Source organism: Sceloporus undulatus, chromosome 8 (genome assembly GCF_019175285.1).
Source record: "Sceloporus undulatus isolate JIND9_A2432 ecotype Alabama chromosome 8, SceUnd_v1.1, whole genome shotgun sequence".
NCBI classification, from domain to species: domain Eukaryota; kingdom Metazoa; phylum Chordata; class Lepidosauria; order Squamata; family Phrynosomatidae; genus Sceloporus; species Sceloporus undulatus.
Genome location: NC_056529.1, coordinates 23,589,108 through 23,608,098, shown reverse-complemented (window position 1 = coordinate 23,608,098; position 18,991 = coordinate 23,589,108). Strand labels below are relative to the sequence as shown.

Here is an 18,991-nt window from a genome sequence, read left to right as displayed (position 1 = left end):
TTGACCTGGGCCCCTGCTCTCCCCCTCCTGGCCATGCAACCGCCAACTCCCTGTTAACCCCATTCTCCAGCCCTAGGAAATGTCACCCCCTTTGCCAGCAAAGGGCAGGGCACTGGGGGCACCCCCAGGGAGTGGGGCAGCCAAGAAAGACCAAGGAAGCCTTTCCCAGTTGCCTTGCTGGGGAAGACTGGGACTTGGGGAGGGGTATCCAGCCAGGCGTGTGTCTGTTGCCCAAAGTGTACAAGAAGGGTGGGGGAGCATGGGGCAGAGGCAAGACAGAAGCCCCTCCAGAAAGGGGCCCCGGTTCACATGCCGGCCACCCCGCCACCGCTCTGGACATGGGACTGGCTGAAGCTGGTGGACATGGAGGCCACTATGCCATCCACCGACTCTACGGTCAGCTGCGGCTGTTCCCCTCCGCGTCGGTTGCTCCCGTTTGGCGATGAACCGATCCGCCGCATGGATGCTGTTAAGACAAAGAGAGGAGAAACCATCCCAACCGTTCAAACTCTTGCAGCAGCAACCCAGTTTTGTACCTTCCAATACTTCCCAGCTAAAATGACAAGATATGTGGCTGAGCAACCTCAGAATATGGTCAAACTGGCAGAAGTGAAGACGAGAAGACAAGTTGGGAAAGGCTGTGAGCTACTGGGGAGGAAAAGACCCTGTCCCCTTCCTCTCTTTTCCAGAACGCCTGAGTTAATGAGTGCAAGAAAAGTCTCTGGGGAAACTACAAATCCCTTGGCGCTCCCCACCCAATGATGCCGGACATTTCGGGGATTCCCAGGGCAGGAGGTGGCGGCGGGTAACACACACCTCTGTGATGAACCCTACTCTGGCTGTGGGACTGCCAAGTGTGTGGCACGCCTCAGGGTCCAAAAAGCAGCTAAGGGGTCTCTTGCAGCCCCTCCTGTGCCAATGGGACCCTTGCTCTTTCAGTTCAGCTGGGCAGAGAGGTTAGGAATGTGCGCACAAACTCACATGCGTAGGGCGAGGTGCTGACATCTGCAAAGGCCGAGCGGGCTCTCTCCATCCGGGAACGGGGCCGGGGAGGCTTCACGGCTGCAGTGGGGGGCAGACAGGGAACGTTGGTGGGTTTGGGAACAGGGTGAAGGGCCCGAGTCTTGGGAAGAGGCTTGGCCAAAAAGTCCTCCAGGGTGCAGAAGGGAAGGGCCAGGATGTAGTTTCCAGTCCATTTAAATAAGACTGCATTACAAATTGCCTGTTTCTTTGTCCCCTCCTGAGCCTGACCTGTAAACTCCTTCTGCAGGGCCAGAGCCCGCTCTCCGGCCTGCGAACTCAGCCGCCCTTTGTAGAGAATGCCATTCACGCCCAGAATGTCCACCTCGGTCTGGAAGAAGAACAGCCAATGTGCACAAGGCCAAAGCCTTTAGGTCAGGGGCAGGAAGGGCTCCAAATAGGACACTGTCCCCAGACCCCCAGCCCTGCCCAACTGGCTCAGGGGGCATTCATTCATTCAGAAGGAGCAGGAGAAGTCAAGGCTGGTGGCCGCAGCTCTTGAGTCACTCTACATCTATGGGGCCTTCATGTACAGAGGCAATCTACCTCTTGAAGAGCAAGAGAGCAGGCAAGATATGGCTCTCCACCTATTCCTACTTCACTCTCACAACATCCCTGTGGGGCTGAGAGAGAAAAAGGGAGGGATGGAGAAACAACCCAAGGGAACCCAATGCAAGTTTCATGGGGGCCTGGAATCACAGAATCCTAGAGTTGGAAGAGGCGTCCCAGTGGCCATAGAGTCCAACCCCGTTCTGCCATGCAGGAAGGCACAATCCCAAGTCCTCACAAGTCCCTCTCCAGCCTTTTAACCACTGTACTGCATGGCCTCTGTGCTTGGAAGCATCTGCCAGGATTTTGGCTGGACCCAGCAGGGCCATTCAGCCCCCCCATCCCCTGCCCAGCCCCAGTGTCCTCCATGTCCTCCTCCTTGGGACTCACGTTGTCGTAGGTGAGGGCCATGGGGTCTCCGTAGGGGTAGATTGTGCCCAGGTCCTGGGAGCGAGAGAGGCGCTTGTTGCTGCAGGCCTGGTGGTGGGCCTGGCATTGCCAGCAGGTCTGTGGAGGTGGGTTGCTGGTCATTTCGTTCCCCTCCAAATCCCTGAAGAAGGAAGGAAGGAAGCCAAGTGCAAGTTAGCAAAGCCAATGTGCACAAGGCCAAAGCCTTTAGGTCAATGATTTCCAAACTTTGGTCCTCTAGGTGTTTTGGATTTCAGCTACCAGAATTCCTGACTGTTGGTCAAGTTGAAGTCCAAAACACCTAGGAGAGCCACTGCTTTAGGTGATCAGGGATGGTGACAACTTCTGCCATCTCCAGCCATACGTGGACTCCATGTAGCTAATTTGGCTGCCATGTTTGCTGGACAGCTCCTTGCTGGGGAAGCTCCAGCTGGAGTTCTTGCACTGCGCAAACTGCGCAGGGGATTGGACTGGATAGCCCCAGTTCTAGGCTTCTAAGATTTGCTGCTCCTGCTCTGGAAGAAGCTCTCCCACTCCAAACCTCCCGCTGCCCGCTTTCTTCTCCCCCTCCTGCCAAACTAGGACTGCCCCATGGCAGCTTCCTCACTTCCTCTGCTGCCGTGCAAGGTACTCGTAGCCGTTGGCGCTGGCAGGACGAGGCCTCAGGGGAACTTTCCGGACGGTGATCATGTGCCTGCAAAGAAGAAAAGGGGCTGAGCCAGAGAAGCCAGGCCCCTGGCCCCCTCCCAGACCCTCCTGCAACAGCCCCCCACCCACCCACCACAACATACCCTCCAGCTGGCCCAAGCTAGCAAGGACGATTCCCATTAATCCACTTTTCCAGCTGCTTTTGCAATGTCCCGGTTTCTCTCTCCTCCTCCCACATTCCCCCTTTCTGACTTCCATTGCTGCAAACTGAGTCCAAAGTACAAAAATTGTTCCTACTCAATTGACTCAACAATGGAGGAGGAGAGAAGAGGCCAGAATCTTGCCCTTTGCATCTGCTCAGGCAAAAGCAAACAGCTGAAGCCTTGCCTGGCTTCTCTGTTCCTCTTCATTCATAATTTTGTGTGTGTGTGGTGCTAGGTCACATGTGTCCTGCTTTTCATCTGAGATGAAGTGCTGGAGGGTGTGCAACTCTCTTAATACTCACGGCCCAGTCGCCATGGTCACTGGCCGGTCGCAGGAGATGCACTTCACTCTCTCAAAGAGCTGCCTGCAAAACAACCGAACAGACCAGGCTGCCCCAGGGATGCAGACTGTGCCCACCTGGCTGCAAAGGAGGCTAGATGCATCTCTCTCCCTTCCCTTCTGCAGAGCATCTCTCCCAGAGGGGCCTCCCCTGCCTCCAATTTGGGAAAGGGTGCTCCTTTTTCTTTAGGAATACAACACCCCAGAATCCCCCAGCCACCATCTCTGCTCTCTCAGTGTATGGCTGATTCCCCCCCACTTCCCTTGCCACACTCACTTCTTGAAACCAGCAGCGCTGTCTGCGTCAAAGCGGGGACCCTCACTCAGGTATTTCTTGATGAACTTCCATACCTCCTCCAGCTGCTGGCTCAGAGGGTCCAGGGCCATCCGGTCCAACTGGAGGGGGGTGCAAAGGAAAGGTCTGAGTAGATTATTTGACCCCAAAGAGAGAGGAGGAGAAAGGCATGTGCTTCACAGTCCTGCAGGTTCCCAGCATGGATGGAGCCCACAGGGATGGAGCACAGCTGTGTGGAGAGATGGTTACCTTGCAGTCCATGTCAGTGAAGAGCTTCTCCAGGGCCTTCTGCCAATCCTTGTCCTGGAGGGACATCTTCTGCAGGAGGTCCTGCATCATCTCACTCAGCTGGGTGGTGGCCGACTGCAGCTCCCCATGGTTGACTTTTGCCTCCAGAGCACTCTTGTCAGCTTTCTGGGGGAGACCATGAAGCACCCGGTCGCTCACTTCCCAGCAGAAAGAGGGTCTGTGGTGGGACTGGGGCAACCTGCGGGACCTGGGAAGGACCCCCTTCTAGGCTGCCTGAGAGTGGAGTGGACACTGGGAGCTGGACCTCCCTAAGGTCCAGGAGAGGATGGACCTTGAATGGAACTCCCTTTTCTCTCCCAAATGGCTACTGCACATTTAATAACTACGTTTCAGGTAGGCAAATGATGGGGCTCTTAATGACACACAAGGATAGTGGAGGACTATAGAGTTTGGATGTGCTGCTTTGGGGATGATAACTCCCACATATGGTGTCCTCCACAAACAGTTCTAACAACCACAACAAGCTCTGTAAAAGTTACATTAGACACATTTTCTCTCTGCCCAAATCCCACATCACCTGCCAAGGATGATCAAATGTTTGGGGGCCCACTTACAGCCCTGGCAGTGAGAGGATGCTGGAGCCCACTGGCAACAGGGTACCACCTACTGAATCACTTACCCAGTAAAGCTGGTCTTGTTGCAGAAATGGCTGCCAGTGTTCAGCCCCAACAGAGCTCTTGGGAAGGTCAGTTGTAGGAGAGACCCCCCCACTCAATACACACCCGGCCCCTTCCAGACCCAGAGGGACCCACTTACCACACTCATCTCCTCCTGGATCACAGTTTTGTCTGCTTTGGTGACGTTCAGCTGTTCCAGCATCATGCGCATGGCCTGGAAAGGGATTCGGTTTCAGGAATTTGGGGCTCTTGGTGGGTGAGCAGACTTTGGAGAACCCAGGAAAGAGAGACCCACTGGAAAGGAGAACAGCTCCAATGGCCAGAAAAAGGAAAAGGTCCCACCACCTGCTTCCTCTTTCTCTTCATGTCCCCCAGAAGCAGACTTACCTCCATGTCGGAGGTGCTCTTGGTCAGCCTGTCTATCCCCCTTTGCTGTTTCTCGCATTGTTCCTTTAGCTGCTGCACTTGGTCCATCATGGCTTGCAGAGACTCCTTTTTCTGGGGAAAGCAAAGGAACCCTCTCTGAACAAACCTTGCCAAGAAAATTATGTGATAGGTTGCCTTAGGGTCACCATTTTAATGTATTAAGCATTACTATTCCAATTTGTGGTACAGGCATGGGGACAAGGGGTGGGTTTCGGATGCCTCTGGTTTTTGCATGTGCCCTGTTTGCTCCGGCTCCTGCCCTGCTCTCATGGGGATGGTGCCCACCATTGGGTGGATGGGCTGCCATGGGGTGGAAAGATGCCCTTCTGGCATACCCCCTGCCCACTCCTCAAATCACCTGCTCCTCCTGACGCTGCATCCTCTCCATCTGCTCCATCAGCAACTTCAGTTCAGGCATCTCCGAAATGGCTGGGAACACTAAGAAAGAAGGAAAGTCATGTCTGCCTGGACCTGAGCTGGTGCTCTCTGCAGTGACAGAAGCAAAAGGTGCTCCTGAGCATGCAAAAAAGGCATTTTTCTCCCTTACCCCCTTGCTCTGTCTGTGACTGGACCATGAGCCTACACTTTTGGTCAAAAGCTGTTCATTCTTGGGGGGGGGGGTCTTCTCTCTGGGTTAGCAGCCCAGTTGGGGGTGGTCTCCTCACCTCCAAGCCCCATCTGCTGCTTCATCTGGGCCTCCAACTGAGCCATTTGGGCCATGAGCGCCTCGTGCTTCTCCGGCAACTGGGTCAGCACAGCCAGAACCTCCCTGGATGCTTTTTCTCGGTCCGCTTTCTCCAAAAAGCCCTGCAACACAATCACACACAGAGACTCCCTCTCTCAATATCACACATTCACTCATTGGAGAGGAAGCATCTTCCCCCTTCAAGAAGTCATGTGCACTTGGGAGATGGTTCTGTTTTGGATTGCATCTCCCAGAATCTCCAGCCGGTAAGTGTGTGTGTGTGTGTGTGTGTCTCACACGTACACAGAGATAGCCCCCCCCCCCCAAAGATACTCACACTGGCTATCTCCATGGACCCCTCCAAGTGAAGGACCCCTGAGCACCAAGTCAACCCCCCATCCCTGTTTCTTTGGCAGGGTCTTCAGCACCTCATTCCCAGGGTCCCCCCATAATGGCCACCCGTCCCCTGGATCTGACCCCAGCCCTTGACTGGAGCAGAATCTCCTCCCCCTCCCCATCCTTTTTGCCCCTCACCTTTCCGGTCAACATCTCACAGAGGGAGCTCCATCGGACCAGGTCCAAAGTGTCTGGCTCCACTGTGCCCTTCCCCTTCCCTTCATCCTGAGAGGAAGAGAGAAGTGGAGCACGTCCACGAAAGAGCCCCAAAGCTTGGCAAAAGTTTCCTTTTTTGGACTACAAGTCCCAAAATCCCTCTAACCAGCATGACCACTGTAGTGCCCACAAAGTATCCCCCCACACACACTGAAAAGACTCACCACCCAACCTAAACTCAAAATGGATTCCTTCCCATCAAGAGCTTCTGCCCCTCAAGAAGCCTGTTCTGTACAGAACCTGGATATGTTCTGTATAGAACTTGGAATATGGGGCAGGGTCAATGGGGAGCAGTAATGCAGACTGCAGGAGAGTAAAGAGGGCTGACAGTTATTTGGAGGGAGAATGCTGGGTTTGGAAATTGGGAGGTGTGTGACCCTGGCTGGGAGACCAAACCAGGCAGGTGGGGAGGAAGGGCCAGGGGTGGACTCTAAGAACCCTATTTGCCAACTAAAGGGGGGGGGGGGGAGAGGGGGTCCACTCACCAGTCCCTCTTGTATCCCATCCAACAAGCCAGTCTTCTGGTCCAATTGTTGGAGTCGCTCTTTAATTTCATCAATGCCGAGCTAACAATGAACAACAGGCTCTGAGCATGTGCAAAGTGTCTTCCCCCACCTGCTGTTGGCTCCCACATCTTTGGGAGCAGTGGGTCTACTCCAGGGTTTTTGCCTAAAGGCCTTTCCAAGGCCCTGAAGCTGACCCCCCAGCAACCTGGACAGTGCTTTTGAAGTTCAGTCTAAAGCCAGAGGAGAATTCCCTGCCCCACTGACCTGGGGCCCTTGCATATCTTGATTTGCACAATGTCAAGGGAGGGTGGGAGGCAGAGGGCATCTTCTGCACCCCAAGTGTTCCTCATCTCTCTCCTCCTCAGGCTCGATGCTTGTAGTACTTATTACTCACTTTGGTAAAGTTGTTCTTCAGCTGCCCCAGCTCCTCCTCCACGTTGTTGTTGGCCACACGCAGGGAACAGATATTGCTCAGCAGATCCTGCAAGGTGTTCATGGCCTAGAGATGGGGGAGAAGGTAAGGACAAACCTGGTGAGGGGAGGGGGAATTGGGAGCCAAAGGAACAAGAAGGAGGAGGTGTAGCAGGGCTGGCCCAAGATGGCCTGGTGCTTGGAGCAGAAAAAACCACTTAGAAGAGTTGGGTGTGTGTCTGTGAGTAAATACTCCCCACAACAGACACACACCACACACAGAGACACAGACACAACACAGAGTATTTCCACAATGATGGGACCCCTTCCTATCCTGGACAGACCAACCATTTCTATCCAGACAAAACATTGAGATTTCAGCTGTTGACCTGCGTGGTGGACGCACTTTTGTTTCCTTCCACAAATGAGAAGCTGAGGTTCTAGCTGAGGAATAGACACCTTTAAAAAAGACTGAGCAGATCTCCAAAGGCCAAGAGAGAGGTGGAGAAACCATGCAGGACCAGCTTTCATGCATGAATCCTGGGACTTTGCCATTGTTTTCCTTGCCTTTTTGATATTCTGAAGTCACTTCTGATCTACTTTTCAAGACTTGCAGCCTTACCAGACCCTTCTATAATGTAAGGAGGCCATAACAGAGGGGGCCATGGGGTTAGGGGGGCCATGGCTTAGCAGATATCAGAAAAGCGGCAGAGGAACAGAAGGAGGGAGGCAGAAGGAAAGAAGGATGTTGGTTTGCAGAAAGGCGCCCGCCTTACCTTGGTCATCCCTTCCTCGTTGACCTCCATCTTCTTCTTCAGCTGCATCATCTGCCACATGTCCTGGGCTGGCCGGGAGGCCCCTTGGGTCCTGGCCAGCAGCTGGTCAGTGTCCGGGGTGCCATTCAGGAAAGCCAGCTGCTTCTCGATGGCCAGGATCCTCTCATGCATCTGGTGGAAGATGGAGCTGGACTTCTTGGCCACCTGGATGGTTTCTGCGGATGGTGTAGCAGAGGTCAGCAAGGCCGAAGCCGGCTTGATGAAGTCCATCTCGTCGTCCGTGATTTCTCTCTTCACGTCATTCAACTGGAGATAGTCCAGGATGCTGTGGAGGAACAAGTGGAGGGCGTTGAAGTTGACGTGGCCCAGTTCGGGGGTCCCGATGGCCAGGTTGACCAGCTCAGAGAAGGTGAAGCTGTGGGCCATGGCTTCTTTGGGGGGGGGGGTTCAGTGGCCTCAAGGCAATCTGGGCTGCAGGGTTTCCAGAGGCAGAGGAGGCGAGGGCCAGTTGCCTTAGCAATCACAACACAAGACAGTAAGCTCCTGGTTCAGAAGCCGCTGAGGCTGATGCTGCCCAGGCCCCTCTTTGCTCCAGGGGCTTTTACGGCTCAGAGTTCTGCCCAGGGAAGTTCTGCCCGGCGGAGTGGAAAGTTTCCCAGGGTTGCTAGGAGATCCTGGAACCCGGGGAGATCTAGAAGGTGGAGGAGGAGGAGGAGGAGGAGGACGCCGGCAGGGAGCAAATGGGGCCAGTGAGTCACTTGTGGGCCTTGGGCAGGGGCCAAAGTGGCCACAGTGGCCTGCAAGCCCAAGCCAAGCAAGGATGGGGAGGTGATGGTCAGTGGGCTACTTACAGAGAGACAAGTAAAAGGGGGAGCCATAAAGACATGGCTCTCCTTTGCAATCCCACAAGATCCCAGCATCCCCTTTGGGCCTGCTCCGCTCCAGGCCCAGAACAAACTCCAACTGCCAAACTGGGTTATGTCTCCAGTGCAGATGCAGCCTTGGAAGGGTTGCCCTAGTCCTGCCCCTCTTGACCTGACCAAGGCATGGCTCCCATTGCTGGCCCAAGGGTCCTGCTGCTGGAAAACCCATCATCCACAGAGGCCAAGGCAGAGAGGAGGAGAGCAAAGGTCACAGTCATTCAGATGGGTGGCCAAACATAGGGGGGTTTCCTTTCGTGGTCCATATGGTCAGGCTGGGCCTTGCTAGAGAATGGGGCCCCCTGAAGCCCATTGGGTCACACTCTCTCAGCCTCAGGGGAAGGCCATGGCTGCAAAACTCCTCCAAAGAACAAATCTGGCCAAGGAAGCCCCAGGACAGCTTGGCCTTAGGGTCGCCATAAGTCAGGAAGGACTTGGAGGCACCACCAAGATACTAAGGAGCTGAAGGAGGATGCTCTCCAACGCAACTAAGTATCTACATTGCAGAAGTACAGTAATCCGGTTTGGTCCCACTTTAACTGCCCAAGTTCAATGCTGGGGAATCCTGGGAAGGGTAGTTTGTTGTGCTACTAGGGGTGTATCCACACAGGAGAAATTACCCTATTTGACACCGCCTTTCAGCATCCTGGCTCAAGGCTATGGAATTCTGGGAATCATAGAATCGTAGAGTTGGAAGAGACCACAAGGACCATCCATTCCAACCCCCTGCCATGCTATGGAATTCTGGGAGTTGGAGTATGTTGTGGGGTCCAGAGCTCTGCTCCGCTCCCACAACAAACTCCAACCCCCAGAATTCCATAGCCTTGAGCCAGGGCAGTTAAAGCGGTGCCTAAACTGGGTTATTTCTTCAGTGTGGATGCAGCCTAAGAAAGAGTGGCGTCAAACTGGGTTATTCCTGCAGCGTCTGCTCTTTCTCCCCGACAAGTGTTTGTGCGTGGGACTCCTATCCGGGTTTTAGTCCGAACTGTAAACGAGGCAAACCCCAGGAACGGCTGCAGTGTTTCCCAGGAGACCCCCCCCCAAACAGGGCGGTTGCGCGCGCAGCCATGCCCCCTCCCCGCCTCCCTGGCCACGCCCCTCCCCTAGCCACGCCCCCCCGCGAGCCGCAGAGCCGGACATCGAGCCTTGGCCGGAGGAAGGTCGTTCCCTTTCGCCAGGTGAGAGGGAGCCCCTCGCGCGGTGCATGCTGGGCTTTGTGGTCACTGGGGGGGCTGAGGGTGGGAGTGGGTCCGGATCCCAGGCCAGAGGCTGCCTTGGATCGCAGCTCCCATCATCCCCGCCTGGCCAGGGGCCTTCGCAGGGCTTGAGAGGGCCGGACTGCAGCTCCCCTCGTCCGCCCCCCTCGCCCTCGGCTGTTGGGGGGCTGAGGCCCGGGAAGAGCCTCCCTCCAACCGCCTCCGCGGAGCTCTCCAAGGTCCTGAAGGTGGGCTTCCCCTCCGTAGTCTTGGCTCAGAGGCCCCTTCGCCCAGTTCGGTCTGAAACCCGGAGCGGAGCCTCCCAGCTCCACACCCCTTGCTGCCTCGATGGGAGGGACCCATGGGGCTGGAACTCAGGACCCGGGGCCCTTGGGCCTCCCTCCTCCGTGAAGCAGGCATTCTGGGGGGCAAGGCAGCCCCAAAGCTGGGAGGCTGCCATGAGAGTTTGGGAGGGGTCTCCCAAAGAGTGGGGGCCCCTTCTGTGGGCCAGAGAGGAAGGAGCTGGGTGCCGGGGAGCCTCCTTTGCTCATCCACCTGCAGCCCGGCTTCTGGAGGAGCAGCTGGGGCTAGGGAAGGGAAACAATGATTTTATTGCTGTTGTTGTTGTTAATAACAACAACAACAACAACACTTTTTTATTTATATCCCGCCTATCCCTGCGGATCGAGGCAGGTTACAAGAACACAGAAATAACACATTAAAATACTTAATACGTAGATATAAGACCAATTCTACACAATCCCCTTCCCGCCTTGCTCCCAAAATGGGATTCTGAGACACCTGGCCTGTAAAATGGCTGGCTTCAAGTCCCTTTCCACTTACCTCTGGGAGGAGGCTCCTCAGCCGCTCAGGTCTTGCAAAGTCAGGGCTTCCTTGGAGGGGTCCATCTGCCTGGAATGGTGCCCTCCTCTCTTCCTCCTCACCAAGCCAGAGTGGGGTCTTTCCTAGGGACTCATCCCTTGAGAGATCCAAAGCAGACAGCCTCCTTTTAGTCCTTCCATCCTCTGGGAAGAAACCAGCCTTGGTTGGCTGGCTGCTGTTCCTGCTTCGACTCTCCTGCTCAGGTCTTGCCAAAGCAGGACCAAGGCCTCCTTCCTTGGGGGACCTCATTCACCTGGAACAGGGCTTTCCGCTTTCCTTTTGCTTCTTCTCATCAGCCTTGTCTCCTCTTCCAGGGAGATTTCAGCTTGCTACTGTATTTCTCTTTCCAGGTAGCCATACAACTCTCCTCCAGCCCCACATTTCCAATGGTCTGTTTCCTTCCTATGTAGAAATGGGAAATACAAAAGCATGGTCAGCCCTGACTTTAGTATTCAGTGATATATATATATATATTTATGCTTGAGGATCTTGTCTAATCCTTCAGGGGCTTCTGCATGTCTTTGCAATGCCTTGTAGTCATGTTCATGAAGCGTGCAAACAGGAGCCAGGGCTGTTGAATGGGTCCCTGCCCAGGTCGTTCCACCGCCATCGCCGCCTCCATCGAGAGGAATGTGGGGCGCAATGAAGGCGCTGCTTCCTCCCCAAACATGAGCCTCTAAGGTTTCTGAAATGCAGGCACTGGAGAATCCATTTCTGGATCGAGTTTCTCTCTGTGAAAGCTCTGGAGGTTTCAGGAGCCTGGCTGAGGGCTCCTTCCTTAGACATGACTTGTGTGGAAGCTCCGTTTGCAGCAAAGGTTGTGGGGCCCAGAATTCCCATTGGGGTGGGGGGCACCCTCCAAAGCAGAGTCCATGGTCTGGGAAACCCAGGTGGCAGGCCGGCCGTGGCAGCGTTCGGTCTTTCTTGCTCTTTGGCAGTTCTTCCAACTTGTGCCTGCAGCTTGTTCCAATTGCCAAGCTAGTGCCTGGCGTCTCTGTGTTGTGCAGATTCTCATTCCGTGGTGATGATGATGCCAGCGTGTGGGAGAGAGTGCTGTGGGTGCATGGCTAGGAGGCTTTTGGTGCATTGAACGGGGCAAGCTCGGTGGCTGAGATGCCCACCAAGAGCGGCTGCCCGGCTGGCTCAAGGTGGGCCCCTGTGACAGGGATGCTCCCTCTGAGGGGGCCTGTCTTCCCAGGCAGGCCACACAGGCACTGACCACTGGCCCCAAAGCCATCAGAATGCAGAGCCTTACTTCTGGGAAAGAAACGGGACATTCTTCAGACCTTTCCTCTTGAGGACCATTTTATGTCACTCAGGAACTTGGCTGTAGCTGAGGGAAAACTCTGCTTTCCCAGGAAACTGTTTTAAGATGCAGGGCAGTCTCGCACTCCCGCTCTTTCATAAGCCCAATGTTTAGCGTCCTGCTCTGGAAATGACCACCCCATCTCCCCTCCTGGCATTGGAGAAAACTCTCAAGAGAAGCCATGCCGTCTCTCTCAACCCTGGATGCCCAGGAGCTGGGCTGTAGCAAGTGGCTTGTTCCGCCTTGGCCCATTTATGACCTATGCTCTCTGGAAGACCCAGCATGGACTGGTGCCAGTCCAGCCTCTTCTTCTTCCCTTCTTTCATGCAATGCGGGAGAGCTGGGCTCCGCTTGCTTGGGCCGGTCGCCAGGGCTCTTGGCAGCTGCTGGGAGAACCCCGAGGGGCCTGCCTCTTTGCAAGCAGAGAGAAAGTGTGTGTCCATCCATGTGTGTGCGTGTGTGAACAAGGTGCCTTTGTTTCAGGAGCCAAGCTCCGTAGTCCCACTGGCTATCGGGATTGTGCATGCGGTGTGCCCGCCTGCTTCTCTTTAGGTCAAGAAGCTTAAAGATGCATGGATGGATGGGCAGCCTCTCTGCATTCCTGGCAACAGCAGCAGGCCCCTGACCCCCTCCCACCATCCCTGGAGGGAGACTGCAAGGAAGCTGATCTGCACAGTGCATTGGACTGTGGGCACTCTTAGCTCTCTCTCCAGTGCTGTGCCTGCCCTTGCCTGTGGTGCCTTCCCACCATGCCAGCTTGTGTGTGTGTATGTGTTTTCTCCTGAGCACATCACGTGGCAAGGCAAGCATCACGTGGGGGAAGGAGCTGCTCTGTGGTGAAGGAGCCCCAGACCGCTCTCTGCGACCCTGGCTGACCGGCCAGCCGGCTGGGGGCCAAGAGGCAAGTGGGGAGCAGGTGGGAGGCACAAGGATGTGTGGTCTTCCATGGTCAACCCCACCTGTTCCCCTCTGGCGCTTTGGGCTTGGAAACTCTGCCCGCCTCAGGCCTTCCTGTGTGCCCCAAGGATATATGGGGGGGGGGGGGGGGACCCCCATGGATGGGGGCTGTGGGAGGGGGGCTGCCATTGGAAGGGGGACACAGAGGCGGCAGCGTCTGGCACAGTTTCCAGCAACCTGGCCTTCCCATGCTCCAGGATGGCTGCCAGCTTTCTCACTGCCCAGATATGGCCAGGGGAGGAGGGGAAGGAAAGGCCAGTCTGTCCAAGTGCCAGGAGAATATGGGTTTCCTCCTTGCCTCAGCTGGTACTGCTCACTGCTTGGGGTCATCTCTGCCTGGGGGCATTGACAGGGCCTTCCAGCAAGGGACTGTGCCCAACTGGGCAGCTGCCCTTCTCCTCTTCAGATAAGCTCTCTGGGGCAGACTTGGATTTGGAAAGGGGGGGGTCTATCCAGGAGGGGGGGTGAGAGAGAATCAATCAGGAGGCAGGAATTGCTCTTGGACACCTCCTTCCTGCCTGCTTTGCCTCCCACTGCCTCCAGGGTGGATCATGGGTCTTTTAGTCCCCTGAGTACAGTATACAAGACCCACCTGGCTGCTGGGCATCCCCATTCCTTGGGGCTCTGGACTATCCTGCCACCACTATAATTTTGCCCCTGTCCTCCTCTATTCCAGGCCTGCCGTGAAGGATGTCCAGCGACCCCCCTCCCCCCTACCCAGGGGGCCCATCAGCCCCACTCATAGAAGAGAAGGACGGCTCCCCTTTCCCCGCAGGTGAGGCGCTGGACCGGCTTGGGGGAGAAGGCCCAGATGACCTCCTGAGTGGGCTCTCCCATATGCCAGAGGGGGAGGAAGGGTACCGGTAGGAGGCTTGTCCCCAGGGCAGCCCAGCATGGAGTTGCCTATCTCCGGGGTTTGCACCCAGACCCACATCCTTATGCCCCAACCTCACCCCACAGTCCTGTGCCAGAATGGACAAAGAACATGTTCAATTTTGAATGAAAATCTCTGTTGCCATCCCTGTATCCAAGGGTCTCAGGACAGTCTACAATAACGTCACCTTAAACAAGTGAAAATATAAAGCAGTAATAAAGAATTTTCAGCTGAGAAATATATTAAGCAGTCTAACAGATTGAAACAAGTTCAGCTCATGAATTTGTGAAAGCCGGATAAAATCCTTCATCCACAAAGGCCTTATATCATTATTATTGTGATACTGGATGCCACCATTACGGCAGTGGTTGCACACTGGGCACCAAGGCCTGGCACTGACCCATCAGACCACAGTCCATGAGCCTCCTCTCATCAAAGTGTGTGTTATGGGGGATGGATGGCCATGCGTGTGCCCTAGTGGAAGCATTGGCTGCATGGGGGACCACATCTGTGCAACATCTGGGAAGGCACAACTGTTTGCCTAAGAGGTTTTACAGGCAAGCGTTGTGTCCAGAGGGTATCTGTCCCTGGTCTCTGCCAGGTGGGCATCAGCCGGTACCTCTCCTGGCTGCTTTTCCTGCCCCTTTTTACTGGTAGCTTCTCTTCTTCTCCTTTGTAGGCAGGGTCTCCCCTGCTGTGGTGCAGCCGCCTTTGGATGTCGGACCCCCGCCGTATGAGCCGCTCCCCCCACAGCCGGGCTTCATCCCCCCACCCATGTCTGCTGAGGGCACGATGCCCTACATGCCACCCCCAGGTGAGTGGGGGGGCAGAGGGTGGGGATGGGGGAACCTTTGTGTTTGCATCCACAGCTTGGAAAAGTTATTTTGAAGAGGGATACAACTCCCAGAATCCCATATTAAAGCGTCTCATGAAAGAGCTGAAATGTAATGAAAACACACCATATTTAGGCCATTAATCCAAAATTGGATGAGAAAAAAGAGAGGAGCCTCTCTCTTCCCAATGGGGCGCCTTTCACTCCCCAAACAGGCTGCCTGAGCTGCAGATCCCCATCTGGATCCCTGAGAGAAGGGGCAAGATTCCTCCTCTGAACCTGGAGCAGGTGGCAGAACCTGGGTCAGCCATCAAGAAATGAGAGGCAGCTATGGTCTTTGGTTTGCAATGCACAGGTGCACACACACCTGTGAGCAAGTGAGCCTAGGAGAAGGCGCTTGCCCCACTTTCGAAACGTGGGGCCGGACTGGTTTGGGTGAGAGACTTTGAAAATCCAGGCAAGGTCCTTCTCAACTTGAGCCACTGAGGCTGGGAGCCAGTCAGTGAGATCTCTTAAAAAGGCGTAATTCCTCCTTAAAACACGGTGCATGCTGACCACACACCTTGCTTTAGATGGAAATTATAGCAGATGTTTGGCCGCATGACTGTAGGGTGGCGTGTGTTGCCCCCTCCACCAATACCATTGTGTTCAGGAAAGAGTAGTGCAGAGCCTGCTGCATCCCCCAATTTACACTTTAAAAAGCAATAATAAATTTCAGGATGGGTAAAAACAAACTGACTGCTAACCAGTCAAGTCATGCAGCTGCTCAGACCAATCCATGCACTTCAGTCTGTTGCCCAAATTGCCCCCTCCAGCTCCCACAGATTGCTCTTGAGAGGCCATACTGCCTAGATTGCCACATGGTTCCTGAAAGATAACCAGGAGGGCAAGAGGCAGATTTCTGTGGAGATGCCCTGGGCACAGAAGGCCCCCTTTGCAATGCCACTAGCAGGGTGCATGTGAACATGTGTCTGCAGCAGGCCTCCAGTCAGAGGATGCTGTGCATACAATGGCAACAGCAGCAGGACTTGTGTGCGCCTGAGGCTTCCAGATTGATTTCTGGAACAACTGGCAAATGGATTTTTGACAAAACAACGCTGGGAAGTGCTCCGTCCATCCTGTTGGTCAGGACTGTTGCTCTGGCTTGACCTGAAACCCCATGGCTACACAGGGATTTGGGGAAGGCTGAGTAGCCCATTCTTCCTTTGGAGGTTTGGATAAGCTCCTAAAGAAGGGGGCTTGCCAAAGGTACAGCCCTCCTGCTGGCAGCGAGTGGAGGGTTGGTGCCTTGTGTACCAGCTGGTCAAGAAGAGAGAGGTTACATCCAACCACCTGTCATATTTCTTTCTACTTTGTCTCTCTCCTAGGAGGCTACTATGTTCCTCCCGGACCCCACCCCGCCATGGGCTACTACCCCGGCCCAGCTGCCGCCTATGCCCCCATGGGAGGCCAGACAGCCACAGTCCTGGTGCCCTCGGGGGCGGCAACCACCGTGACCGTCCTGCAAGGGGAGATCTTCCAGGCGGCCCCTGTGCCCACCGTCTGTCCCCACTGCCAGCAGGCCATCACCACCAAGATCAGCCACGAGGTCGGCCTCATGAACTTCCTGCTCGGCTTCTTCTGCTGCTTTGTGGGGTAGGTGCCAGGGCAGGCGATGGGTGAGATAGAGGGTAGGCGGTGTGCCTGCTTTTGCTTTCTTCTCTGTGGCCGGGAGCCTGGACTGAGCTGGCCCATGTGTCTTGGGCCCCGACTGCTGGGTCTCCTGGTCCGCTTGCTGGGCTGAAATGGCACCCTCTATAAAAAGGCTGCTGGAGGCTCCAGGCAGCCTGGCTTTGGGTGTGGGGCAAGTGGGCTTCCAGAACTGAAGCTGCAGAATGGCAGCCTGCCAGTGGCTCCTTTAGCCATTTCCCATTTGGGATTTGCCTTGCAGGATGAATAGAGGTCCGAGAGGGTGGTTCAGTGTGGGGAGGAGGCCAGAAGGCTGCAGTGGATGGCTCTCCTGTCCTCACGGTGGGCATCTATCTTCTCCTCTTCCTCCTGCCAGGTGTGACCTTGGCTGCTGCTTGATCCCTTGCCTGATCGATGAGTTCAAGGACGTGACCCACACCTGCCCCAACTGCAAGGCCTACATCTACACCTACAAGCGCATGTGCTAGCAGCAGCGCCACCCAGGCCAGGAGACCCCCTTCCCTTCCCACATGCCCAGTTCCTCCGTGCTTGTGTCCATCCTTCTCCCTTCATAACAGAGAGTCTCAAAGGGGTCTCAGGCGCCATGAATGGGGGGCTCCGAGAGGCAGCAGTGGGGCAGGGCAAGCCAGAGGATCATGGCAGACCTCTAGGGCTGTTGCTTCTTAGTGTCACTTTCCTCAGAAAGACCTCTGTCCTAGGTGCCTGCTTGGCTCCTGCCAGGAGCACAGCACCTGAGGAAGGCTGTGTCCACTTTTGCCTGCCTTGCCAGGGCTTTCGAGGGGAGGAGGCCAGCGTGCCCTCTTCCATCCCTGCCTAGTTGGCTGCCTGAGCCTCTTCTGGCATTGCCCAAGTGGCCACAAAGCTCCAGGCTTCTCACTCTACATGAAAAGGGAACTTTGGGGGTCAGGGGGTTTGCTTTTGTTCTTAAATCCTTTGGTTCTGTCCATGTTCTGGGCTGACATTTTATACCATGTCAAGCGTCTGATACCACTGTTTCTCAGGACGCATGTGACATGCCTTGTGGACAGCAGGCAGGAGACGAGGGGCCTTGGTCTCTGTGGGGCAGATGTGTACCTGGGTCCTGGCCGCCCAACCAGAGCCCCTCTTGCCTGCAGGTGGGGTGGAAGCCACCCCCATCTTTCAACTTCCCTTCTCTTGTGCTTTGCAGCCTATGCTCCTCACCTTGCTGTTCCCTCTGTCTCTCCATCTGCAGTGGAGCAGCCCCATGCCTTGCCTCTGTCCCATTCATGTTTGTTGCTCATAGGTACAAGGGAGTCTAGGAGCCAAAACTTTAGCATCTTCGCAATCAGACCTCTCTCCCCTCTGCATTCCCAACCCCAGCATGTAAATAGATGCAAGCAGAAAGGTTTCTGAGTTCTGTTTTGCCTTTTGTTTTTCTTCGTAAAGTTCTAACTGTGACTGACCTGTGCACACCTTCCTCCCCTTCCGTCCATTTTGCACTGACGCCTCTAGAAAAGCCAGTCTTGCACTGATGGCGAGCAGCAGGGTAGCCTGGCCTGGGGGAGAGACTGCGGCCAAGGGTCTTCACTCCAGAGCATGGCTTTGTCTTGGTCTGGCACGAGCATCCCTTCCTGGCTTGTGCCTCTGGCATGGTGGCCTCTTCCCACAGCCACAAAAGCATCTCTCTGGCTCCCTGTCCATCTCGGAGACAGCTGTGGATGGACGAAGATGGAGAAGCGCAAAAAGCCCTCGGTCCCCAGCACTACTGAGGCATCTGTGAAGTCTATTGAGCCAGACAGGAAGGCTTGGTGCTGTTACTGCTCACAAGAGAAGTAACTGGTTGGCGCTCTTCCATGTTTGTATATATAAATAAAAAGATAAGACCCACAAGGTTGTGTGTGTGAGATTACGGGTAGAGTGCCACTATTGGCTATTCTTCTGTCGGCAAGAAGACAGAGGAGGGCCTTTTAATATCTTAGCATAAAACAGACCATCCTGTGGGGAGGAAGAAAGTAAGCAAATGGGGAGCTGGGACCCACTGTAGCCCTTGCCAGGGCAGTCTCTTGCCTGGTGGGTAGAACAGGCCTCTGCACAGAGGAGAGAGAGATGCAGAGAAACATCCAGGTGACTGCTTGCTCCCTCCTTATTTGTCTGCCCCAAAGCATGCAAATCTGGGGCTGTGTCCCCTAAGAGCAAGTTCCAAACAAACTGCCCAAGGGTCACACCTGCCCAGTGGGTCTTATCTCTGCCAAGTTAAAATTCAAGAGGCAGCATTCCTACCCATATCTGGCTGGTGCTCTTCTCAAATGGGGTCTTTCTTGCCCCTTCTGTAGAACACAGTCTCTGTTCCATTCCAGTTATTCACATTTTCAACCAGGGTGGCTACATAGGCCCCTGAAGACTCTCTCAGGGAGGACGGCACTCTGCAGGATTCTGTCCAATGGCCGACTAAATAGGAACATCCAGAAACTGAAGAGACTGTGCTTTGTATTGTCCCCTCCCTGCCTCACATGCATCTGGCAATTGGTTGGACCACTGGCAGCCTCAGCTTCCCCTTCTGTGCCAGAGC

The 18,991-nt window shown here is 55.1% G+C and overlaps 2 protein-coding genes across 4 annotated transcripts; one reads left to right on the top strand and one right to left on the bottom strand.

The window, feature by feature from the left end:
* Positions 1-183: 183 nt before the first annotated feature.
* Positions 184-11,230, bottom strand: C8H16orf96 (chromosome 8 C16orf96 homolog). 3 transcript variants are annotated; one of them, XM_042438221.1, is made up of 18 exons: positions 11,057-11,230; positions 10,765-10,900; positions 7,806-8,130; positions 7,013-7,117; positions 6,598-6,678; positions 6,035-6,121; positions 5,481-5,622; positions 5,174-5,253; positions 4,777-4,887; positions 4,529-4,603; positions 3,713-3,877; positions 3,446-3,564; positions 3,131-3,193; positions 2,585-2,671; positions 1,960-2,119; positions 1,252-1,351; positions 982-1,062; positions 184-466 (listed from the first exon to the last, which is right to left on the bottom strand). In XM_042438221.1, the coding sequence occupies exons 3-18, from the start codon at positions 8,073-8,075 to the stop codon at positions 306-308; spliced, it is 1,887 nt and encodes a 628-aa protein (XP_042294155.1). In that variant the 5' UTR covers positions 8,076-8,130; positions 10,765-10,900; positions 11,057-11,230; the 3' UTR covers positions 184-305. The 3 variants fall into 3 exon arrangements, with proteins under 3 accessions (XP_042294155.1, XP_042294154.1, XP_042294153.1); XM_042438220.1 differs by having other exon boundaries at positions 10,765-11,230; XM_042438219.1 differs by lacking the exons at positions 10,765-10,900; positions 11,057-11,230 and having other exon boundaries at positions 7,806-8,411.
* On the top strand, positions 9,808-17,072 carry CDIP1 (cell death inducing p53 target 1). The gene is made up of 5 exons (XM_042438236.1): positions 9,808-9,903; positions 13,743-13,841; positions 14,620-14,754; positions 16,140-16,407; positions 16,817-17,072. The coding sequence occupies exons 2-5, from the start codon at positions 13,757-13,759 to the stop codon at positions 16,926-16,928; spliced, it is 600 nt and encodes a 199-aa protein (XP_042294170.1). The 5' UTR covers positions 9,808-9,903; positions 13,743-13,756; the 3' UTR covers positions 16,929-17,072.
* Positions 17,073-18,991: the final 1,919 nt, after the last annotated feature.

Excerpts from the sequence above, each read along its gene's own strand:
- C8H16orf96 (XM_042438219.1), bottom strand. The coding sequence starts at position 8,231 with ATGGCCCACAGCTTCACCTTCTCTGAGCTGGTCAACCTGGCCATCGGG. Across the intron at positions 2,672-3,130 it reads GTGACCATGGCGACTGGGCC|GCACATGATCACCGTCCGGA; the intron begins GTGAGTATTAAG and ends TCTTCTTTGCAG. Across the intron at positions 1,063-1,251 it reads CCTGCAGAAGGAGTTTACAG|CCGTGAAGCCTCCCCGGCCC; the intron begins GTCAGGCTCAGG and ends CCCCCACTGCAG.
- CDIP1 (XM_042438236.1), top strand. The coding sequence starts at position 13,757 with ATGTCCAGCGACCCCCCTCCCCCCTACCCAGGGGGCCCATCAGCCCCA. Across the intron at positions 13,842-14,619 it reads CGGCTCCCCTTTCCCCGCAG|GCAGGGTCTCCCCTGCTGTG; the intron begins GTGAGGCGCTGG and ends TCTCCTTTGTAG. Across the intron at positions 16,408-16,816 it reads TTCTTCTGCTGCTTTGTGGG|GTGTGACCTTGGCTGCTGCT; the intron begins GTAGGTGCCAGG and ends TCCTCCTGCCAG.